General features: G+C 43.1%; 1 protein-coding gene across 1 annotated transcript in view; it reads right to left on the reverse strand.

Moving 5' to 3' along the window:
- Positions 1-23,433: 23,433 nt before the first annotated feature.
- Positions 23,434-26,491, reverse strand: part of LOC106580921 (alpha-2-macroglobulin) — a 29,795-nt gene continuing 26,737 nt past the window's right edge. Inside the window, exons 34-36 of the mRNA XM_014162480.2 lie at positions 23,903-24,008; positions 23,739-23,792; positions 23,434-23,542 (exon numbers count right to left, since the gene is read on the reverse strand). Of these exons, the coding sequence (XP_014017955.2) occupies positions 23,752-23,792; positions 23,903-24,008 (147 nt within the window). The 3' untranslated portion in view covers positions 23,434-23,542; positions 23,739-23,751. The remainder of the gene's footprint in view (positions 23,543-23,738; positions 23,793-23,902; positions 24,009-26,491) is intronic.

Here is a 26,491-nt window from a genome sequence, read left to right on the forward strand (position 1 = left end):
ATTTGAACAGTGAGAGACAGAATAACAACAAAAATATCCAGAAAAACGCATGTCAGAAACGTTATAAATTGATTTGCATTTTAATGAGGGAAATAAGTATTTGACCTCCTCTCAATCAGAAAGATTTCTGGCTCCCAGGTGTCTTTTATACAGGTAACGAGCTGAGATTAGGAGCACACTCTTAAAAGGAGTGCTCCTAACTGCAGCTTGTTACCTGTAAAAAAAGACACCTGTCCACAGAAGCAATCAATCAATCAATCAATCAGATTCCAAACTCTCCACTATGGCCAAGACCAAAGAGCTCTCCAAGGATGTCAGGGACAAGATTGTAGACCTACACAAGGCTGGAATGGGCTACAAGACCATCGCCAAGCAGCTTGGTGAGGAGGTGACAACATTTGGTGCGATTATTCGCAAATGGAAGAAACACAAAAGAACTGTCAATATCCCTCGGCCTGGGGCTCCATGCAAGATCTCACCTCGTAGAGTTGCAATTATCATGAGAACGGTGAGAAATCAGCCCAGAACTACACGGGAGGATCTTGTCAATGATCTCAAGGCAGCTGGGACCATAGTCACCAAGAAAACAATTGGTAACACACTATGCCGTGAAGGACTGAAATGCTGCAGCGCCCGCAAGGTCCCCCTGCACAAGAATACATATACATGCCCATCTGAAGTTTGCCAATGAACATCTGAATGACTCAGAGGACAACTGGTGAAAGTGTTGTGGTCAGATGAGACCAAAATGGAGCTATTTGACATCAACTCAACTCGCCGTGTTTGGAGGTGGAGAAATGCTGCCTATGACCCCAAGAACACCATCTCCACCGTCAAACATGGAGGTGGAAACATTATGCTTTGGGGTGTTTTTCTGCTAAGGGGACAGGACAACTTCACCGCATCAAAGGGACGATGGACGGGGCCATGTACCGTCAAATCTTGGGTGAGAACCTCCTTCCCTCAGCCAGGGCATTGAAAATGGGTCACAGATGGGTATTCCAGCATGACAATGACCCAAAACACACGGTCAAGGCAACAAAGGAGTGGCTCAAGAAGAAGCACATTAAAGTCCTGGAGTGGCCTAGCCAGTCTCCAGACCTTAATCCCATAGAAAATCTGTGGAGGGAGCGGAAGGTTCGAATTGCCAAACGTCAGCCTCGAAACCTTAATGACTTGGAGAAGATCTGCAAAGATGAGTGGGACAAAATCCCTCCTGAGATGTGTGCAAACCTGGTGGCCAACTACAAGAAACGTCTGACCTCTGTGATTGCCAACAAGGGTTTTGCCACCAAGTACTAAGTCATGTTTTGCAGAGGAGTCAAATACTTATTTCCCTCATTAAAATGCTAATCATTTTATAACATTTTTGAAATGCGTTTTTCTGGATTTTTGTTGTTGTTATTCTGTCTCTCACTCTTCAAATAAACCTACTATTAAAATTATAGACTGATCATTTCTTTCTAAGTGGGCAAACGTACAAAATCAGCAGGGGATCAAATACTTTTTCCCCCCCACTGTATACCATACCAGGCAGGGGCGGAAATTGCGGGGGGGACGGGGCGGACACGACCCCCCCATCCTGGGAAAAATATGATTTGTCCCCCCCAATATATCACTGAAACATAACTATGTAATTTAAATAATATTAATAATACGCAATGAAGGCAACTGTGCTGATTATAGACACTTAATAGCGCGTTTTTAAGTTTCAAAAGATTGCGACCCCCCCCACCCTTTTCCTCACAATGGTTTGATCCACTGGCAAGGTAACAGAGGGGTCGTAGCCACTGTCTGAAAGGCACTCAATGAACGTAACTGACGTGAGGTTAATCCAGTCAATCGCGCACACACACTAGCTGAATATGCAGAGCTAGCGCGCAAATATGAACAATTAAGCTAGCTAGTACCTATTCCATTTATGTGGCCTCGTCAAAGATGGAATCTTTGCTATCGTCAATTTATTCCGAGATCAGCATGCAGATGATGTAAGTTAGTGCTTCAAAGTCCCTGTGATAAGGTTAGCGATAAACTGAAGTCCAAACTGAACAGAACTACACTCTCTTCTACCATTGTCTTAAATATATTTAATGGTCTCGTTGCAAAAGCTAAATTGTCGCAAGGGAACTTTTATTTATTTATTTTATTTAAACCGGGTAGCAAAGATTATAGCAAACACCACTGAAACTGAATTGGTGCGCGATAGCTTTGCAAATTCAGCTATTGTTGGAAGCCAGCCAATATGAAACAAACTATTAAAATTACAAAAGGTTGCAGCATATGTTGTGTAAATGGTGAACTCATACAGCTGTCAACTCTTGTCATTTTAAACCGTTTCACATTTGCTAGCTACCTTTTAGATCGAAGCCCAAATAGAATGATAAAAGATAAGATGATAGAAGCCCATCTCCTACTGTAAATAACCTACACACTGTGTGTGTGTGTAGCCAGCCAGCCAGGTAGAAAAATGGCAGAAAAATAAAAGACAGAGTATTTTTCAGTACACCAAAACGCAAAGTAAGAACCCTAGTAGCCTAATATCTCAAAGACTAGTTGATAAAATGTTCATGAGAAAGAAATGAAATTCTAATGGAAATGTTTCACAATGATATCATTAGGCAGAGCAGGCAACAGATGGCACACAGACAGCAGAGTTGGGGACAGATATGCTGGGACAGACTGGCAGAGACAGGGAGTCTCAGGTAAGTTTGTTGAGTCTTTGTTTGGCAACATTATGAAAGGTTCTCCATTTTTTTTAACTTGTAAAATAGGAACATAATTGGAAAATGCCATGGATACCCCAACTCTCAACTTAAACTGGTGACTGAACTAAGATTTGTTAAAGGCAATGGTATTGCTGTTGTGAGTAGTTGTGTAGTTTTGGGTACCGGTAGTTGGGAGTACGGCAAACACCTTATTTCTTTGGTTCCTCAATATACATTTACCATATTACAATGTAGGCTATGTGTTACAGCACTACTTTTGGTGTCCCCCTCAGGAATTGCTCTTGAGAAAATGTCATGTAATTGTCCCCCCCAAAGTTGATATCAGATTTTCGCCCCTGATACCAGGACTCCGATACGTCATGGGTACCAGACCCTAAGGACTCTATGCCTCACAGCCCTCCATTCTACTCCCCCCAGGCAAGCCCCCCGACACCCCCTACATGTACACCGCCTGAGGATGTGTATGATGGGGTGGTCAGTACTATTTTTGTGGACACCATCAAGGCCTCTGTAGCCGCACTTTTAGATGTGGTGATTGGAGAGTATATAATCAAATATTTTTCCCCCCCACTGTATATATCGGATGTATAACAATTTTTTTGTATGTGTAAAAAAACATTCGGGCTTTGTTACATATTGAGCTGTAAATTTGTTTGTACTAATTATAGCATGTTTTAAAGGGTCTACTAAATATTTAGAATTAAATAAAGGGTTTTAAAATTGTATCTCACCTTTTAACGCCTGAAATATCCGTCTCTCTCTCCCAGTGTGTCTCAGAAAAAGGCTTTCAGGAAAGACGTGTGTGTGCGGGCGTGTGTGTGTTTCAAAAACAATGTTTTTTTCGGAGGTGTGTGTCTAAGGGTGTGCTTGTCTCTGCAGGGGTGTTTGAAACAATGTTGGCACTATCGTGTCATTAGCACATAAGCCTCTCAAATCAGACTTTATTTCCCCCCCAGGATGTGGGGGCTCAAAAGTCAAACCCCACAACCAGAATAGAATAGGTCTAGACAACCCCCTAAAGTTTAAAAACAGTGTTTTTTTCTAATCAATACCGGTACTATCGGTTCATTTTGCATACAGGATGTCTCCAAAAAAAACACTAAACAACCCCCCCGTCTGTAAATTCATTCCATACACAAGCTAATCTTGTGTTTACAGCGGACAGCCCCCCAACAAGGATACATGATGCATTATGGACTCTGAACGACTTCGGAGGAGCAGATGAAACAGACAGATTTCTACCGTTCTGTATGAACGGTTTTACCCGAACTCCAAACACCCCGAGAACCGCAGCTTTAACCAGCAGATACACACCCCCGGGAACCTCAAGCCAATCGCTACATAATCTAGCATTTACAGCGCATCACAGTCCACTACTCCGCACAACTTTGGCACAAGTGCATCGCGCAGAATCACCCCGGCCCGAGAAGGGCTACTGGACTGAAAACGCACGGATTCAAGAACAGGCCCTCTATGGATACGGTATGACCCCATTATACATTTTTTATTAGTTATACATTTTATAATAGAATATGTTAAAACAATGTCAAATAATGTTTTTTTTTCAGACTCCAACGATACAAACTCTGCAGAATCTGCAAAGCCAGAGGAAAAAAGGCTAGAACCCCCGGTATCCACGATTCTTCAGAACAGCCTGCGTCAAAAACAGAGTTAATTTAACTATATATATATATATTATATCTGAAATGACATTTTTATCTAATATATTGTATTTTTCTTTCAGACTACTCCCCAACACATCGACAGGACGTGGTCGAGGTGGAATTCGGCGCTCAGGACACCGGATGATTTCAACGCTTTAAATGACAATTCTGAGGTAGACGATTTGTTGCTGAATGAAGCGGCCAGACAGCTTGATACAGCCAATTTTGAGGTAGAAACAACATCTCCATCAATAATTCCGACAGATGAAAACCTGTTATCGCAGATCCCAGTAGAACTCATAGCCTTAATTAATCAAATGAATGAGACAGGGCCAACAGATCCAGCAATAATTCCGACAGATGAAAACCTTAACATGACTACTTGCAATGTCATTATTTTCCTCACCATCCATCAATGGTTGAATTGTGTTCTTTTTCTTTGTACATGCACCGAGCTTCCAATGGAGGGAGCCAAGCAACAGGCTAAATGAAAAAGACCCCCAAAAACATTATTCTTAATGAGAAATATAATCTAATAAACAAATGTTTGCATAATGAAAGACATGTATAAATGTATGTATAAAACTTTGATAGACAATAGTTATTATGGGAGGTTTAGGGATAAATATAGTGAAGGATCATGAATGTTAAAGATTTGTTCTGTGTTGTGCAAAGTATTTTTATTCTCAGTCCACAGAATGGAACACCTATCATTGAACCATGATAAGGGGAGTTAACAATGTATACACTATTAGTTTCTGGGAAATACATCCTTGTTTCTATCGCTACTTGCATATTTATTTTGACCCCGTTCCTGAAAGCTCACCCTTCCAGGAACACATATGTTTGTTCCCCCGCAATATACTGTATGTATCCATATTGCCCATGAGTTTCTAGGGGATAGACCATATGTTTCAGGAGAAAATAGGCAAAATAATGAAAAAGAATCGAATCCACAATTACTTAATATGCAATGAACTACTGACTTTTTCATGTGTAAATCATTATTATAACCTAAATGAAACCTTTTGTTTATATAGCCCTGGGGTGAATGAAAAAAGTTATATCTATTAGGTTGTTAAAATCTTTGATTACATGTAAAAATCAACTCATCGCTGAACTAAATCAAAATATGTATTTGTATTATAACATTTACATTTACGTCATTTAGCAGACGCTCTTATCCAGAGCGACTTACAAATTTGTGCATTCACCTTATGATATCCAGTGGAACAACCACTTTACAATAGTACATCTATATATATTTTTTTGGGGGGGGGGGGTTAGAAGGATTACATTATCCTATCCCAGGTATTCCTTAATTAACTAACACATCAATATGTTTTTTAAAAGTTCAGAATATGTCTCTTGTGAAAATTGAGATGGGGTACATATATTATGTATTTCAATTTCTTACACATTGTTAATAATACTTGTGGCTTGTAGACACGTTCTTCAGAGGTTATTGAAGCCTGGAGACCGGATGCTGGAGTGAGTAGTCGTGCTGTACTTCGCTCCGCGGGTAATATTACATTTCATTACATTACATTACAACGGAACGATTTGATTAGTGTAATGTTAGTTAACTAGCTACATAGTTGTCTTTGCATCAAGGATAAAGGTGTAGCTAAAGGTGTAGGTGTAGCTTTGAGAAACTAACTTTGAGAAACTAACAAGGTTAGCTAGCCAGCTGTATTCGTTCGTTCGCGCCGTTTTCCAAACGGCGTCAACACCACAGCCACTGCTAGCTAGCCAACTTTACCAACTAGCAGTACTATAGAAACTAAATACATTACAATGGAACGTTTTGATTAGTGTAATGTTAGCTAGCTACATAGTTGTCTTTGTATCAAAGATAAAGGTAAACGCAGCCATTGCTAGCTAGCCAACTCTACCAGCTAGCAGCACTGTATAATTTTTAGTCAATAAGATTTTTGCAACGAAAGCTTAACTTGAACTTTCGAGATGTGTAGTCCACCTGTGTAGCTAGCAGGACTGATTTTGTGTTAGCTAGCCAACGTTTAACTACTTCTGCGTTATGAAAGGAACTAGACACGGACACGAATGATCCATTGGTAGTTTGTTGTAACCAAGTATTGGTGCTAACCGTGTGTTATTGGATGCTAGCATACTAGTTAGCTACGGCGTCATAGGATATGGTGCACTGGGTGGGTTTCACGGAAGAATACTGTACCAAGTTATCTAGCTGAATAAACTAAGTTTGAGCCTATTCCTGGAAACATTGAACCACTGTAGTTTACATCAATTATAATTTCTAAAGTGTAAGTTGGAAAAGTTATATTTGAGTGTTTCAGTGAATGGTTAGTGAGGGAGGCCCTGCTCTCTCGCTTCCCCAGTTGTTTAGTTAATTTTCATTCCAATCTCCTTTGCATTAGCGTAGCCTCTCCTGTAGCCTGTCAACTATGTGTCTGTATATCCCTGTTCTCTCCTCTCTGCACAGGCCACACAAACGCTTCACACCGCGTGGCCGCTGCCACTCTAACGTGGTGGTCCCAGCGCGCACAACCCACGTGGAGTTCCAGGTCTCCGGCAGCCTCTGGAACTGCCGGTCTGCGGCCAACAAGGCAGAGTTCATCTCAGCCTATGCTACCCTCCAGTCCCTCGACTTCTTGGCGCTGACGGAAACATGGATTACCACAGAAAACACTGCTACTCCTACTGCGCTCTCCTCGTCTGACCACGTGTTCTCGCATACCCTGAGAGCATCTGGTCGGCGGGGTGGTGGCAATGGATTCCTCATCTCTCCCAAGTGGACATTCTCTCTTTCTCCCCTGACCCATCTGTCTATCTCCTCATTTGAATTCCATGCTGTCACAGTCACTAGCCCATTCAACCTGTTGGGGATAGGGGGCAGTATTTGCACGGCTGGATAAAAACCGTACCCGATTTAATCTGGTTACTACTCCTGCCCAGAAACTAGAATATGCATATAATTATTAGCTTTGGATAGAAAACACCCTAAAGTTTCTAAAACTGTTTGAATGGTGTCTGTGAGTATAACAGAACTCATATGGCAGGCAAAAACCTGAGAAGATTCCAAACAGGAAGTACCCTCTCTGACCATTCCTTGGGCTTCTTGCCTCTGTTTATTGAACATTTAGGATCTTTGCTGTAACGTGACACTTCCTACGGCTCCCATAGGCTCTCAGAACCCGGGAAAAAGCTGAATGATATCGAGGCAGCCCCTGGCTGAAACACATTAGCGCGTTTGGATAGTGGCCTGTCAGAGGACCATCAGACTGGGGCTCGTGCACGAGGGCACGAGATGTTTTTATTTTCTCTCTCTTTGAACGAAAACCACCACTCCCGGTCGGAATATTATCGCTTTTTTACGAGAAAAATTGAATAAAAATTGATTTTAAACAGCGGTTGACATGCTTCGAAGTACGGTAATGGAATATTTAGAAATGTTTTGTCACAAAATGCGTCGTGCTCGTCACCCTTCTTTACCATTCGGATAGTGTCTTGAACGCACGAACAAAACGCCGCTATTTGGATATAACTATGGATTATTTGGGACCAAACCAACATTTGTTATTGAAGTAGAAGTCCTGGGAGTGCATTCTGACGAAGAACAGCAAAGGTAATAACATTTTTCTTATAGTAAATCTGACTTTGGTGAGTGCTAAACTTGCTGGGTGTCTAAATAGCTAGCCCTGTGATGCCAGGCTATCTACTGAGAATATTGCAAAATGTGCTTTCACCGAAAAGCTATTTTAAAAATGGACATATCGAGTGCATAGAGGAGTTCTGTATCTATAATTCTTAAAATAATTGTTATGTTTTTTGTGAACGTTTATCGTGAGTAATTTAGTAAATTCACCGGAAGTGTTCGGTGGGAATGCTAGTCACATGCTAATGTAAAAAGCTGTTTTTTGATATAAATATGAACTTGATTGAACAAAACATGCATGTATTGTATAACATAATGTCCTAGGGGTGTCATCTGATGAAGATCATCAAAGGTTAGTGCTGCATTTAGCTGTGGTTTGGGTTTATGTGACATTATATGCTAGCTTGAAAAATGGGTGTCTGATTATTTCTGGCTGGGTACTCTGCTGACATAATCTAATGTTTTGCTTTCGTTGTAAAGCCTTTTTGAAATCGGACAGTGTGGTTAGATTAACGAGAGTCTTGTCTTTAAAATGGTGTAAAATAGTCATATGTTTGAGAAATTGAAGTAATAGCATTTCTAAGGTATTTGAATATCGCGCCACGGGATTACACTGGCTGTTGAGTAGTTGGGACGCAAGCGTCCCACCTAGCCCATAGAGGTTAACATTCTTATCATTTATCGCCCTCCAGGTTCCCTTGGAGAGTTCATCAATGAGCTTGACGCCTTGATAAGTTCCTTTCCTGAGGATGGCTCACCCCTCACAGTTCTGGGTGACTTTAACCTCCCTACGTCTACCTTTGACTCATTTCTCTCTGCCTCCTTCTTTCCACTCCTCTCCTCTTTTGACCTCACCCTCTCACCGTCCCCCCCCTACTCACAAGGCAGGCAATACGCTTGACCTCATCTTCACTAGATGCTGTTCTTCTACTAATCTCACTGCAACTCCCCTCCAAGTCTCCGACCACTACCTTGTATCCTTTTCCCTCTCGCTCTCCTCCAACACTACTCACTCTGCCCCTACTCAGATGGTATTGCGCCCTCGCAACCTTCGCTCTCTCTCTCCTGCTACTCTCTCCTCTTCCATCCTATCATCTCTTCCCTCTGCTCAACCCTTATCCAACCAATCTCCTGATTCTGCTTTCTCTCCTCCCTTTCTGCATCCTTTGCCTCTCTATGTCCCCTATCCTCCTGCCCGGCTCGGTCCTCCCCTCCTGCTCCGTGGCTTGATGACTCATTGCGAGCTCACAGAACAGGGCTCCGGGCAGCCGAGCGGAAATGGAGGAAAACTAGCCTCCCTGCGGACCTGCCATCTTTTCACTCCCTCCTCTCTATATTTTCTTCCTCTGTTTCTGCTGCTAAAGCCACTTTCTACCACTCTAAATTCCAAGCATCTGCCTCTAACCCTAGGAAGCTCTTTGCCACCTTCTCCTCCCTCCTGAATCCTCCTCCCCCTCCCCCCCCTCTCTGCGGATGACTTCGTCAACCATTTTGAAAAGAAGGTTGACGACATCCGATCCTCGTTTGTTAAAAACCTCTTACATCTAGATGTGCCGCTAGCGGAACGCCTCGCCAACATCCAATGATAGAGCGAATTACAAACACCTCAGAAATCCAAAAACTTACATTTTTCAAAAATATGGCTATTATACACCATTTTAAAAACAAGACTCTCCTTTATCTAACTACATTGTCCGATTTCAAAAAGGCTTTACAACGAAAACAAAACATTAGATTAGTACCCTGCCAGAAATAATCACACACCCATTTTTCAAGCTAGCATATAATGTCACAAAAACCAAAAACACAGCTAAATGCAGCACTAAATTACTCACGATAAACGTTCACAAAAAACATAACAATTATTTTAAGAATTATAGATACAGAACTCCTTTATGCAATCGCGGTGTCCGATTTTAAAATAGCTTTTCGGTGAAAGCACATTTTGCAATATTCTGAGTAGATAGCCCGGTCATCACAGGCTAGCTATTTTGACACCCACCAAGTTTGGTACTCACCAAACTCAGATTTACTATAAGAAAAATTGGATTACCTTTGCTGTTCTTCGTCAGAATGCACTCCCAGGACTTCTACTTAAACAACAAATGTTGGTTTGGTTCCAAATAATCCATAGTTATATCCAATTAGCGGCGTTTTGTTCGTGCGTTCAAGACACTATCCGAAGGGTAACGAAGGGTGACGCGCCCGGCGCGTTTCGTGACAAAAAAATTCAAAATATTCCATTACCGTACTTCGAAGCATGTCAAACGCTGTTTAAAATCAATTTTTATGCGATTTTTCTCGTAAAATAGCGATAATATTCCAACCGGGAGTCGTTGTTTTCGTTCAAAGACGCGTGCGCCCGTCTCATTGTTCTCAGATCGACCACTTACCAAATGCGCTACTGTTTTTCAGCCAGTAACTGCAGAGTCATCATTCAACGTTCTGGCGCCTCCTGAGAGCCTATGGGAGCCTTAGAAAGTGTCACGTTACAGCAGAGATCCTTTGTTTTGGATAGAGATGACAAAGAAGGCCAAGAAATGGTCAGAGAGGGCGCTTCCTGTTTGGAATCTTCTCAGGTTTTGGCCTGCCATATGAGTTCTGTTATACTCACAGACTCCATTCAAACAGTTTTAGAAACTTTAGGGTGTTTTCTATCCAAATCAAACAATTATATGCATATTCTAGTTACTGGGCAGGAGTAGTAACCAGATTAAATCGGGTACGTTTTTTATCCGGCCATGCAAATACTGCCCCCTATCCCCAACAGGTTAACCTCTTATGGACAGACGTTCCGCTAGTGGAACTCCTCACCAATATCTAATGGTAGTGCCTGGCGCGAAATACGAAAAACCTTAAAAATGCTATAATTTCAATTTCTCAAACATATGACTATTTTACACCATTTGAAAGATAAGACTCTCCTTTATCTAACCACATTGTCCGATTTCAAAAAGGCTTTACAGCGAAAGCAAAACATTAGATTATGTCAGGAGAGTACCCAGCCAGAAATAATCACACAGCCATTGTTCAAGCTAGCATATATGTCACAAAAACCAAAACCACAGCTAAATGCAGCACTAACCTTTGATGATCTTCATCAGATGATACTCCTAGGACATTATGTTATACAATACATGCATGTTTTGTTCAATCAAGTTCATATTTATATCAAAAACCAGCTTTTTACATTAGCATGTTTTGTTCAGAACTAGCATACCCACCGAAAACTTCCGGTGAATTTACTAAATTACTCACGATTAACGTTCACAAAATACATAACAATTATTTTAAGAATTATAGATACAGAACTCCTTTATGCAATCGCGTGTCCGATTTTAAAATAGCTTTTTGGTGAAAGCACATTTTGCAATATTCTGAGTAGATAGCCCGGCCATCACGGCTAGCTAATTTGACACCCACCAAGTTTGGCCCTCACCAAACTCAGATCTACTATAAGAAAAATTGGATTACCTTTGCTGTTCTTCGTCAGAATGCACTCCCAGGACTTCAACTTCAACAACAAATGTTGTTTTGGTTCGAAATAATCCATAGTTATATCCAAATAGCTCCGTTTTGTTTGTGCGTTCAAGTCACTATCTGAAGGGTGACGCGCCGGCGCATTTCGTGACAAAAGAATTCAAAATATTCCATTACCGTACTTCGAAGCATGTCAAACGCTGTTTAAAATAAATGTTTATGCTATTTTTCTCGTAAAATAGCGATAATATTCCAACCGCGTGACGTTGTATTCGTTCAAACACTGAAAGAAAAAAATGGAGTCGTCTCGTGCATGCGCACTCCAGTGTCATTGTTCCCAGAAGGACCACTCACAAAAACCCCTGCAGTTTTTCGCCCAGAGACTGGAGAGCTCTCATTCCACTTTCTGGTGCCTTCCTAGAGTCAATGGAAGCCTTAGAAAATGTCACGTTACAGCAGAGATGCTGTATCTTTGATAGAGATGCCCTAGAAGGACAAGAAATGGTCAGACAGGGCACTTCCTGTATAGAATCTTCTCAGGTTTTGGCCTGCCATATGAGTTCTGTTATACTCACAGACACCATTCAAACAGTTTTAGAAACTTTAGAGTGTTTTCTATCCAAATCTACTAATTATATGCATATTCTAGTTTCTGGGCAGGAGTAGTAACCAGATTAAATTGGGTACGTTTTTTATCCGGCCGTGAAAATACTGCCCCCTATCCCAAACAGGTTTTAAGATGCCGAATATAAAAAGTGGCTTCTTCTATAGAAATAGGTCAGGCCTCTTGCTTAATAGTACAAAGCAGATCATTCAATCTCTGTTCTTACTGGTTCTAGACTATGTTGAAATAATCTATATGAATGTAGCTGCCCCCTTCATTAACTTGTTAGGGATAGGGGGCAGTATTCGAAAGTTTGGATGACTGAGGTGCCCAAAGTAAACTACCTGCTACTCAGGCCCAGAAGCTAGGATATGCATATGCATGGTAGTATTGGATAGAAAACACTCTAAAGTTTCTAAAACTGATAAAAGGTTGTCTGTGAATTTAACAGAACTGATTTGGCAGGCGAAAGGATTTGGCAGGCGAGGATACATTTTTTCACCTACGTTTTATTTGGGTTTTATTTGGGTTTTATTTGCCGTAGAAGGTTTTGACCCCAGGTTGCAACTACCATTCTCAGCCTTAATCGCAGGCCCATCCAATAGCGGTAAAACTTGTTTTGTAAAAAGTATTTTAGAGAATTCTGAACATGTATTATCTCAGAAACCTGACAATATTGTATGGTGTTATTCATGTTATCAACCTTTGTATGATGAGCTGTTGAAGAAAATAAAAATCAAGTTTGTTGAAGGAATACCCGCATCCCTGTCTGATGATGAACTTTTACCTCCTCATAAAAACAATCTGCTGGTTTTGGACGAAATGCTCTTTGCAGGTAGCGAGCATCCTGAAATTGTACGAGCTTTTACCAAATATACTCATCATAGAAACCTGTCCGTGCTTTACTTGGTGCAGAATGTGTATCACCAAGGTAAAAATAGCTGTACCTGTCACGTCCTGACCCTACTAAGATGTCATTTTCTATAGTAGAGTAGGTCAGGGCGTGACAGGGGGTGTTTTTGGGTGGTTTTCTATGTTTTTTATTTCTATTTTTAGTTCTATGATTCTATTTCTATGTTGGAGTTTTTTGGGATGATCTCCAATTAGAGGCAGCTGGTTCTCGTTGTCTCTAATTGGAGATCATATTTAAGTTGGGTTTTTTCTATTGTGTTTGTGGGCAGTTGTATTCTGTTTAGTTGTGTTCTGTGTAGACTTCAGTACCTGACAAACTTGTTAGCTGTTTGTTTTCTCTTTGTTATTTTCTTTAGTGTTGTGAGTTTAAATCAAAATAATTATGAGCATTCAACACGCTGCGCCTTGGTCCCGTCTATACGACAGTCGTTACAGAACTGCCCACCACCAAGGGACCAAGCAGCATGATATGGACTTCTGGACATTTGAGGAGATAAGGAGGAGTATATCCAGGGCTTTGGAGGATTTAGGGGCAGGAGAAGGGCACCTCCCAGGGGAACAGGTGGAGGCAGTAAGAGTGCGCCAACAAAGGAAGCACGTTTTTGGGGGGGGCACACGGGTAGTTTGGCGGGGTGAGACCTGAGCCAACTCCCTGTGCTTATCGTGGTGAGCATGTGCCTGCCTCTCGCACTCTCCCTGCAGTGCGCCTCCATAGCCCAGTACGTCCTGTGCCTGCTCCTCGCACTCTCCCTCCAGTGCGCCTCCATAGCCCAGTACGCCCTGTGCCAGTTCTGCACACCCAGTCTCTAGTGCGTCTCCCCAGTCCGGTGACACCTGTTCCAGCTCCACGAAAAGAAGCCTCCAGTGATAATCTATGGTCTGAAGCCTGTAGAGATGATCCATGGCACAAAGCCTCCAGTGATGATCCATGACCCGGAGCCTGTAGGGATGTTCCATGGCACGAAGCCTCCAGAGGTAATCCATGGCCCGGAGCCTGTAGGGATAATCCATGGCAAGAAGCCTGTAGGGATGATCCATGGTCCGGAGCCTGTAGGGATGATCCATGGCAAGAAGCCTGTAGGGATGATCCCTGGCCCGGAGCCTGTAGAGATGATCCATGGCAAGAAGCCTGTAGGGATGATCCCTGGCTCGGAGCCTGTAGAGATGATCCATGGCACGAAGCCTCCAGTGATGATCCATGGCGCGGAACCTGTAGTGATGATCCATGGCACGGAGCCTGTAGTGACGGTCCACAGTCCGGAACCTCCTGAGACGGCCTACAGTCCGGAACCTCCTGAGATGGCCTACAGTCCGGAACCTCCTGAGAAGTTCCCCAGCCCAGAGTCTTCGGCGGCGGTCTGCAGCCCAGAGTCTTCGGGGGCGGTCTGCAGCCCAAAGTCTTCGGCGGCGGTCTGCAGCCCAGAGTCTTCGGCGGCGGCCGGCAGCCCAGAGCCTCCGGCGATGATCTACAGTCTGGTTCCTCCGACGACTATCCACGATCCGGTGTTACAGAAGCAGAGGGATCTGCGGGCGGAGCGGGGGTTACGCCCCGAACCGGAGCCACCTCCACTGCTGGAGGATCTGCTGGATAGTAAGGTTCTGGGTACTGCACTAGAGCCGCCATAGACAATTGTCACCCTCCCTACCCTCCGTTTTTGTTTTGTGGTTTGTTTTGTTGTTTTTAGTTGCATTCGGAGTCTACACCTTTTGGGGGAGGGTACTGTCACGTCCTGACCCTAGTAAGATGTCATTTTCTATAGTAGAGTAGGTCAGGGCGTGACAGGGGGTGTTTTTAGGTGGTTTTCTATGTTTTATATTTCTATGTTTAGTTCTAGGATTCTATTTCTATGTTGGAGTTTTTTGGGATGATCTCCAATTAGAGGCAGCTGGTTCTCGTTGTCTCTAATTGGAGATCATATTTAAGTTGTTTTTTTTCTATTGTGTTTGTGGGCAGTTGTATTCTGTTTAGTTGTGTTCTGTGTAGACTTCAGTACCTGACAGACATGTTAGCTGTTTGTTTTCTCTTTATTTTCTTTAGTGTTCTGAGTTTAAATCAAAATAATTATGAGCACTCAAAACGCTGCGCCTTGGTCCCCTCTATATGACAGTCGTTACAATACCATTAGTTTGAACGCCAATTACATGGTTTTGTTCAAAAACCTTGAAGACAAACTACAAATAAACACTCTAGCTCAGAAGATGTACCCTGAAAGGAAATCCTACTTTATGAAGAGCTGGATTTAAAATGAAATACTTCAGAACACCTGAGGCTCCGAACAGGCTTGTTTCCGTGGGAGTGGCCGGCGGTTTACATTCCTAAAAAGTAACCGCTATGTCTGCGTTTAAAAAGAAACCTGCCGCTTTTGAGAAGCCTAGTTGGGGCTACCCCTAAAGAAAGGAAGGCCATCTTGGGTCACTGTTCTTCAGATCTCATATTATCCCTATGTGAGATTGCTTTGAATCTTCTCAAAGGATGCATTCTACTCACCCTGACCCAATTAAAAAAATTCAAGAGACAAAAGACCGCAATCAAACTCTTTGCCAATAAATGGGCCAGTCTTCAAAAGAAAAGACATAGCATACAACAGTCTGGGGGTTTTCTTCTACCTTTACTAAGTATAGCCGTGCCCTTCATCACCAGCCTTATTACTGCCAGACGTGGGGGTTGAACACATAGTGTGATGGCAAATAAAATGTACTTGGAGCCTCAACAAGAGTTGGATAGACTTAAACAGCAATTACAGGGTCCTGAAAATATCAGACAAACAGCGGAAAATGATTTGGACACGGCCATGAAAGATATTTTGAACCGAAAAGGATTGAACCCCTATGATAAGGTCAAAAAATACACAAACCTCTTGCAAAGGTATTTGGCATTGGTAAAACAAGGTGAGAGAGAGACCAACCATTTATCACTTTCCCTACCGGACCCTTTAAAAGGTGACGCGCCTAGAGAGAGCAAAGCCCCTGTAATGCCTGGACCGGCGATCTTACCGGTTGAAGGTCAAATGCCTGTTGAAGATAACATTATGCATGACATGTTGACACATGTCCGGCACGTAACAGGAAAAATGTTATATACATTATGAACAAGATAAAAGACTCAAAGGGGGCCGCTACTTGGATTACAAAGGAGAGTTTATCTTTCAGGGCGATGTTGTCAAGGGTTCTCATATGATGGACTTGCTTAAAAGTACCACAGCAGCCCGCAAGGTTGCTGATGACAGAAGACCTCCTGGGTGGCGTCAGTTTCTTAAGGCCCTGGCAGTCCTCAACATTCCCCTATCGGGTGTACGAAACTATAAGCTTCGCCAACAGATTCAAACTTCAAAACAAAAACCGTCAACGAGCTACAGCACCCCTAAAGATGTTCTAACAACCCCTGCCCCCTTTGAAAGGGCTGATGATAACTCAATCATGGAGGAGTCCTCAGGGTGGTTAGACTTTTGAATGACTATAATTAAATTCAATAAATGTTATTTTTTTAAATTATACAATTTAACATTTGTGACATTCTTTAAACATTTGACGTGAGCATATGCCTTGATTACAGGGTCTTTAAGGACACATACTTGAACACTTTTGATATTTTCTAACAAAACAATTTACGACTGTCATAGGGGTCGTTGAATGGAGACCAAGGCGCAGCGTGTATAGTGCTCATTCTTTGACTTTAATGAATACACTTTCAACAACAAAACTAATGACCGAGAACAGTCCCGTCAGGTACACTAGACTAAACGGAAACAACCACCCACAAAACCCCATGAAAAACAGGCTGCCTAAGTATGGCTTCCAATCAGAGACAACGATAGACAGCTGCCTCTGATTGGAAACCATACCTGGCCACAACATAGAAAAATGACAACATAGAATGAAACTCTAGACAACCCTCATAGAAAACAGAAAACCCAAAACACATAGACAAAACACCCCCCTGTCAAGCCCTGACCAATCTACTAAATATGACCTCATACCAGGGTCAGGACGTGACAGTACCCCCCCCCCCACCCCCCAAACCAAAAAACCCAACAACAACAACCCCAAACACAAAGGGAGGGCAGGGAGGGTGACAACAGTCCATGGCGGCACAGGTGCCCCACCCAGAACCTTCCTCTTCTCCAGCAACGGAGGTGGCTCTGGCTCAGGGCGTAAAATTAACATATCCCCTGGGTTTGATTCTTTTACTGCAGAATTCTACAAAGTTTATTTTCCAAAGAATTGGCTCCCTTTCTATTGGAAGTGTACTTTGAAAGTGTAGCCAATGAAGCACTCCCTCCCACTTTAACATAAGGTTTAATTACTCAAATTCCTAAATAACGATTATAAGCTAATAGCACTTGTCCTTGCTAAACGATGAATCACTTTTTTGGATGCCATTATAGATTAGTCCAAGTCAGGGTTGATGAGAAATAGACACATCTTGAATAATGTCAGACTGGTATAAGATATCATAGATTACTCAGATTTGGATGAGTTTTATGCTCCATTTGTATTTTTAAAAAGCCTTTGTTACCGTAAAACATGGCTTTATTTTCATGCCCTTTCAAAATGTGGCTTCGGAGATGTATTTTGTAAAACTATTAAACTCTGTATACAAATAGTAATAGCTCTATCAAATTGAAAGCATGTACCTCTCCAAGGTTTGAATTAATGTGGGGTATCAGACAAGGGTGTTCAATTTCACCTTATTTCTTCCTATTAGCCACACAGTTTTTACTACTCATATTAAGACAAATGTTTTAAAGGGTATTTCTATTGCAGACAGGAAGATCATTATTAGTCAATTAGCAGATAACACCACCAATTGTGCCTAATATGATTAATTAATTCTCTAAAGCATCTGGTCTTGGGTTGAAAACAATCTTCTATTGGTGAGTCAACTGATCAATGATGAAGGTATTTTATTTAATTATGCTAAAGGTTTTGCTTTTCATAAAATACCAATAACTACAAAGGATAATGTTGTTGTTTTTGATGCAATCACCTCTAGAGTTATCGTACTTGTTAAGGATGCGGACAAATCTATGCCCTCTTCTTTACCATCTCTTGATCCAACTGACTCACCAGTAGGCAAGGTATATTTATGTTTTTAACAACAATAGGAAAATACGTGCCTTATTTTAATGTGATTTTGTTTCTGTCCCATATGTCATGTCTTTCTGGAATGGCCTTATCAGAAATATTCATTGGAAAAATGTTTGGTCTCTTTCTCAGAAGTTTCTTTTAACTAATAAGATTGAATACTTTTCATCGAAATTAAGCCACAAGTGCTACCCTACTAAACATTATCTTGACAAGTAAAAAATAAAAAATACATTGATGTTTCTTGTACCTTCTGTAATGAACAACCGGAGACTGCTTTAAAATTATTTTGGTATTGCTCTTATACCCGGAAGTTGTGATAAGATGCGTTAGCCTCCCCTGCCTTTTGTCCACACTGTGCCCTCTTCACTGTGAATAACCTCCATCGCAGGCTAGCACACCAAGCTAGCCTGAGTCAACAGGACCCTAACATGGGGGCTGGCATCCCCAATGGCTCAACAGAGGCCATGGATATCCCCACGGGGAGTACTGGACTGACTGTTAGCGCTAGCTGGGGCGACCAGCTCAATGCCATTGCCCCGCTGACTCCAGCAACAACCCGGCAACCTCCCTGCCGGGCTTCCTGATTGGAGACGACAATGACTCCATAGGGTTTTCCGACAGACTCCTTTCGGAATCATCTGATGGAGATGAAGACTGGTGATTCCCTGGCTCAATGCAGTAGCAGAGAACACCACGTCCCGATATAAGGGTAAGAGGCTACCCAAAGCCAAACGGGCAGCCAGGCAATTACTACCAGTCTTCTCAGAATGCATGGAGGAGGTTACTCACACCTGGAGTACACCTTTCTCCTCCAAGAACCCTGTTCAAGACGGGTTGTTGTTGGACTGTGTTGACATGGAAGAGATTGGGCTTGCCCACATGCCCCCCATCGAACACTTGATTGCTTTCCATCTACACCTCAGCCAGAAGTCCTCCATGACCTTGACTAGCCCCACCTTACCAACCAAGTACAAACACTTCCAGTCCTCCGCGAAAGAGAACGTCTACAGGTCGGTCGCCACAGTTGTGAGGGCTCTCAGCACCGCCTCAATTCTCTCGGCATACCAAGCTGAACTACAGGAGGAGAAAGAGGTCACACCGGTGCTGGGTTTATAGGACAAGATCTGCATTGCCACAAACCTCAACCTGCATTTGCTTAATGCCACCATCCAGGCATCAGGAAGAGTGATAAGGCTCATGATATTCCAGGAGAGGGTGCGCTGGCTCAATCTATCCACGGTGTCTGATAGTGAGAAGCTGAAGATCCTGGATGCTGCAGTAGACCCTAAAGGCCTTTTCGGTCCCACTGTTGAGATGATGCAGAAACGGTGCGAGGAGAAAAGAGGGAGGGTGAAGCCCTCCAACCCTGTCTGCTCAGGAAGACACAGCCCAGTGTCTCCCCTGTGCCTCACCGCACCGTCGACCAGGCTGCAGCTGGTCGACCCCCCTCAACCTTTAAGATCCCCAGATGCCCAGCTCTCAGGCTGCAAGCCCAGGGCAGCAGAGAACCTTGGACCCTAAGGGCCCTTGGTCTAAGAAGCCTCCCTTCCCACCCATGGCACCAAGGAGCCAGAGGGCCTCTAACCCCACCCAGGGGGTAGGGGGGAAGAAGCAGATGGCCTAAAGGTGTCCCCATCGCTAGAAAGGCGAGAACGGCCCCCTCCAAGCACAGTTCTATTTCCTCCACCAATCATGAGCTTGTTCCAGGGTGCAAGTTCCCAGGCACCACCCTTTTCCGGCATACCAGGCCCAAGTTGGTGGTCACAGAGTACAGGCCAAAGAGGAGAAGAGACAATGTTCAAGTGGTTTCAGAATAATCAGAGTAAAGAGCGTTCTGATTCCCACGCAGACAATCTCTGTCCTAGGTTTAACCATAGATTTGGTATCATTCAAAGCTTGCCTTTCAGTGGAACATATAAGATCATTCCAGAATTGCCTAGCAATTATGTCACAAACATCACCGTGTACAGATCTCCATAGATTGCACGGTAGCACTGCACTCCTGGAGACACCTGACGTTTCTGTCACAGGGTGCCCAGGTGGGCACTGTTTTATCCAGAAAAGTAGTCATGATGGACGCGTCTCTCTCAGGTTGGGGTGCGACCCACAAGGCAAGGACAGAATGGTCAATGGGGTGTGGGGACCCCATCTCCATTCTACTCAGATAAACTGCCTGGAAGTCCTTGCAGTGTCCCTAGCATGGAAGTAATTTCTCCCATTTCAGGAGGGTAGTCATGTTCTATTCAGAACAGACAATACCACCATTGTGTCTTACATTTACATTTACGTCATTTAGCAGACGCTCTTATCTAGAGCAACTTACAGTAGTGAATGCATACATTTCAATTCATTTCATTTCACCCCCCCCGTACTGGCCCCCCGTGGGAAACGAACCCACAACCCTGGCGTTGCAAACACCATGCTCTACCAACTGAGCCACATAAACAGACAAGGGGGACTGCGGTGCCCTCACTTACACACACTGGCACACAGACTGATTATGTACAGCAGTGTGCATCTCCACTCATGTACCGAGAGTACTGAATCTGGGGGCAGATTTACTCTCTAGGGGGAACCCTCTATATGGGGAATGGAAGCTCTACCCAGAGGTAGCCAATCAGGTTTGGATGCACTTTATGAATCAATGGAGAATACACAGTGTCTACTGTTCTTTTCTCTAAGGGATCGGAATGCACTGATGAGAGTGGACTCGTTGGCGCATGAGGGGCCACGTTTCCTCCTGTATACATTGCCCCCACTGGTCCTGATTTCACACACCCTAGCCAGGGTGCAAAAGAAGGGTCTAACTCTCAAACTAATAGCACCACCGAGAAACACTGGCTAGTCTATTGGATGATAACTTCGGACAGAAGAATTTATAACTGACTTTTCCTGAATTAACATAGGTACAGCAGATCCCCCTTATTGTATGGGACACTTTTAAATGTGCCTTTAGAGGCCATGCAATTCAGTACTCATCTCTAAAACAAAAGCAATTTAGGTCAATAAAGTCCATATTAACAAAGGAAATGGAAGGACTAACAATACAGAGGAGAGGGTAATCAGGGAGGTGACGGAGTCCAGGTGAGTCTGATGACGAGCAGGTGCGCGTAACCATGGTGACAGGTGTGCGCCATAACGAGCAGCCTGGGGACCTAGAGGCCGGAGAAGGAGCACACGTGACAGTACCCCCTCACCGACGCGCGGCTCCAACCGCAGGACACCGACCAAAATGATGATCCCAGGGATCAGGAGTGGACACCTCTGCTGAGGCACGGGAAACCTGTCAATCTGGCTGAGGAGGAGCATGGCGACCTAAAGCGCCGGAGAGAAAGCATACATGACGGTGCCCCCTCCCCGGCGCGTTCAGCTCCATCCGCAGGACGCCAACCAAAGGGATGATCCTGGGGTTCAGGAGTGGACATGTCAGTTCTGAACGTGTGGCACGTTCTAATTGGTCAACCACAGGCTATGGCTGGGTTATATACTATATCCTGTTCCTTTGTTCTGGGGAGAGAACCACAGGAGAGAATCACTGAGAAAGCATTACTGAGGAAAGGGGAGAATGACCATCTACCTCCCCGCATGATTTGTCCTCTTCGAATAAATCTATTTTCCTCCCCCTGATTTGTTTTGGGGTTTGTGTTATTGAAGAGTAACATCAACTGCTAACAACCACATGGAATTATACAGGCATCAGTTTATTTAGGTAGCCTCTGTCACGGATCCCTCCGGAACATTCATTACACACACCTGTCCCCTATTCCCACTGATTAGTACTTGAAATAAGTGTGCCCTTTGGTTTCCATTGGGCTGTCGATTATTGTACAATGTCTGTTGGTGCGTGTGAGTACCTGTGCTGTGTTTTGGCTTTCGTGCCATTGTGGATTGCGCAGATCATTTCGGGTCTCGTCCCGTGTGTTAATCGTTGTGCGCTTGTGTTATTTATTCGAGGTACTCCACTCTCGTTTGTTTTGGGTTTCTACCCTGTGTTTTGTTACGTGTTTGTTTGGTCTTCATCCACCTGCCTTTACACGGCACGCCGTAATTTGGGCATGTTTTTTAAAAAATATTACGCATTCCTGCGCCTGTCTCCCGAATCATTCATGCCAACGTGACAGCCCCTATATAAGACATTAATGCCTGACAAGGATATTTTATTTGATTAGGTCTAAAACTAGAATCTGCATTGTTTATGTCAGGACTCGGCTTTTACTGATATGCCAATGAAGACATAGACTTAGATATAACACTTGGGAGAGAGAGCGGTGCTGAGGCCCAGATACATTTTTTTAAATATAATGTAAAGCCGAGAGTCATTTTTACAGGTGGTTTGAGAGTGTTTTGGACTAATCTTACTCATTGAATATTGGACCACACCCCTATCGTGCACGTACACTTGTACATATGTACATTCATCATCATGGTTATGCCCACATTCCTCAGTGAACAAAATGTGTCCGACCATGCCTACAAAATCAAAGTTAGTAGTAACTTGGTTTGGACAGTGGGGCTGAAGTCAGGAAAACCCCCACATATTGTTTATGGACCTGGGACAGAGACTAATTAAAGCCAGACCTGTAAAAGTTTCTCCAACTCTCTAAGGACAAACTTGACACCGGTAACTTTTCCAGTTAAGTCAACTTCCCCAGTTACTTGAATCTCGGTCATGGACACAGTCTTGAATCTTGAATATTGACTCCACCTTACTCTCCCCCTCTCAAACCTGAATAAATACTCACCGTCATTTTACTCACCTTGTCCTGGTCTGCTTCTGGGTTCAGCTTTAGAGAATCGTGACAGTATATACATCAACAATCACATTCTTGAGTGAACAAATATACTTTTCACCAAATTCACCAAACACGTGCACATGCTCCTATATCTCCACCGTGCATGTGTACATATATATACAACGTATATGTACGTACATACATCAGAATACTCCCATATTCTTAGGTGAACAAAATCCCTCCAGTGTCTAAACCACCTTGCCTACTTTACACACGTAGATGTACGTGTCCGTGACCTTTGACATTTAGGTCATAAACCCATGCTTTTAAATCTTCTGTGTAGATTTTCTGTTATTACTACAGTAGTCCTTTTTTGCTTACTGCACCCCCATTCACATATTGCGCTGCCCATGAGTCTTCCCAAGTACCCCCTGTGGATAGGCCAGGTACCCCCACAGGTACTAGTACCCCAGGATGAGACCCACTGTCTTACATAAAGCCTTTCAATATTCACATTATCTCCTGAGCCTAGACCTTGGAACTCATTGCTTGCCACAGTGTGACAAAACTTTCTGGTAAAAATGCACAAGAATATGGTTATAATGGAAAACTTTAATTCCAGTTACATATTTTACTTTAGAGAAAGCTGTCTCAAGGGTTGCAGGTGTGACCTCTGTGTGAATGTCATTTTCTTCTTACATCTGCAAAGGAGTAAATACATACAGTACTGTACATGTAAGGAATGAATGCTTTAACAAACTGACCAGCATTTAGGTAAAAGGAATTAAGGAATATCAACACAGTTAAACAAAATAATTTGTAGAACAAGTATAGAGTATACATGTATAGTAAATCTAATAATTCAACATCAATAATTCCATATTTAAAGTAGCTCACCAGTTTGTAACCCCTACTTGCAAGGGAAGACATATTCTGTCTCTGCCTGGTCACCTGAATAAAAAAATAAGGCAGATAAGTCTCAGTAAATGAACACAAGTTAGCCAAATGTTACTAAAAAGAAGAGGGAAAAATAAGTTTTGGAGGGTTAGATATAAACCTACTTGGCTGGTAGTAGTCGTAGATCTGGACCACTGCTGGCTTTAGATTCTGTACTGGGAGCTCCTGTATGATGTCCAGAGTGTGGTTGTATGGAAAACGTGATGATAACTGTTGGGAGATAAAACAAAAATGTAATAAACATATGGGTCACAATTATTTAAATGCTATAAGCAGAAGTTTCTGTTTCGGTAACACTCTACTTGACACCCAGCTTCTTTTATTTTATTTTTATTTTATTTAGCCGTTTATTTAACTAGGCAAGTCAGTTAAGAACAAATTCTTATTTACAATTACGGCCTACCAAAAGGCAAAAGGCATGCTGCAGGGACAGTGGCCTGGGATTAAAAATAAAGAAGTAAATACAACATAAATATAGGACAAAACACACATCACAACAAGAGAGACAACACAACACTACATAAAGAGAGACCTAAGACAACAACGTAGCAAGGCAGCAACACATGACAACACAGCATGGCAGCAACACAACATAACAACATGGGAGCAACACAACATGGTAGCAGCACAAAACATGGTACAAACATTATTGGGCACAGTCAACAGCACAAAGGTCAAGAAGGTAGAGACAACAATACATCACACAAAGCAGCTACAACTGTCAGTAAGAGTGTCCATGATTGAGTCTTTAGAATGAAGAGACTGAGATTAAACTGTCCAGTTTGAGTGTTTGTTGCAGCTCGTACCAGTCGCTAGTTGCAGCGAACTGAAAAGAGAAGTGAGACAGGGATGTGTGTACTTTGGGAACCTCTCAAGAGCACCCTTACCTGCCCATCTATAAATTATGTCTCCGTAATCTAGCATGGGTAGGATGGTCATCTGAATCAGGGTTAGTTTGGCAGCTGGAGTGAAAGAGGAACGATTACAATAGAGGAGCGATTACGATAGAGGAAACCAAGTCTAGATTTAACTTTAGCCTACAGCTTTGATATGTGCTGAGAGAAGGACAGTGCACCGTCTAGCCATACTCCCAAGTACTTGTATGAGGTGACTACCTCAAGCTCTAAACCCTCAAAGGTAGTAATAACACCTGTGGGAAGACGGGCATTCTTCTTACCAAACCACATTACCTTTGTTTTGGAGGTGTTCAGAACACGGTTAGGGGCAGAGAAAGCTTGTTGGACACTAAGAGCATTTAGCACAAAATCTAGGGAGGGGCCAACTGAGTATAAGACTGTATCATCTGCATAGAAATTGATGAGAGAGCTTCCTACAGCCTGAGCTATGTTGTTGATGTAAATTGAGAAGTGTGGAGCCTAGGATTGAGCCTTGGGGTACTCCTTTGGTAACAGGCAGTGGCTGAGACAGCAGATTTTCAGACTTTATACACTGCACTCTTTGAGAGAGGTAGTTAGCAAACCAGGCCAAAGACCCCTCAGAGACAGCAATAGTCCTTAGCCAGCGGAAACCAGATTGCGTACCCGAGAGAATACTAAAGACATCAAGAAAGCCAGTCAAGTTTTTCCAACACTTTTGATAAAAAGGGCAAAATAGAAATATGCCTATAACAGTTAGGATCAGCTTGATCTCCCCCTTTAAATAAAGGATGAACTGTGGCTGCCTTAAAAGCAATGGGAACCTTCCCAGAAAGGAGAGACATGTTAAAAAATTTGGAGATAGGCTTGGCGACGATAGGGGCAGCAACCTTAAAGAAGAAAGGGTCTAAACCATCTGACCCAGATGTTTTTTTGGGGTCAAGTTTAAGGAGCTCAGGTGCATCCTGTTTCCATTGATCATCCTTGAGATGTTTCTACAACTTCATTGGAGTCCACCTGTGGTAAATTCAATTAATAGGACATGATTTGGAAAGGCACACACCTGTCTAGATAAGGTCCCACAGTGATTGTCAGAACAAAAACCAAGCCAAGAGGGTGAAGGAATTGTCTGTAGAGCTCTGAGACAGGATTGTGTTGAGGCACAGATCTTGGGAAGGGTACCAAAAAACACAGTGGCCTCCATCCTTCTTAAATGTAAGAAGTTTGGAACCACCAAGACTCTTGCTAGAGCTGGCCGCCCAGCCAAACTGAGCAATCGGGGGAGAAGGGCCTTGGTCAGGGAGGTGATCAAGAACCCGATGGTCACTCTGACAGAGCTCCTCTGTGGGGATGAGAGAACCTTCCAGAAGGACAACCATCTCTGCAGCACTTCACCAATCAGGCCTTTATGGTAGAGTGGCCAGATGGAAGCCACTCCTCAGTAAAAGGCACATTACAGCCTGCTTGGAGTTTTCCTCTCAGACCATGAGAAACAAGATTCTCTGGTCTGATGAAACCAAGATTTAACTGTTTGGCCTGAATGCCAAGCGTCACAAACCTGGCACCATCCCAAAGGTGAAGCATGGTGGTGGCAGAATCATGCTGTGGGGATGTTTATTAGTGACAGGGACTGGAAGACTAGTCTGGATCAAGGCAAAGATGAACAGAGCAAAGTACAGAGAGATATTTGATGAAAACCTTCCTCAGACCACTCAGGATCTCAGACTGGGGCGAAGGATCACCTTCCAACCGAACAACGACCCTAAGCACACAGCAAAGACAATGCAGGAGTGGCTTCGGACAAGTCTCTGAATGTCC

The sequence above is a fragment of the Salmo salar genome, chromosome ssa20, assembly GCF_905237065.1.
Source record: "Salmo salar chromosome ssa20, Ssal_v3.1, whole genome shotgun sequence".
NCBI lineage: Eukaryota > Metazoa > Chordata > Actinopteri > Salmoniformes > Salmonidae > Salmo > Salmo salar.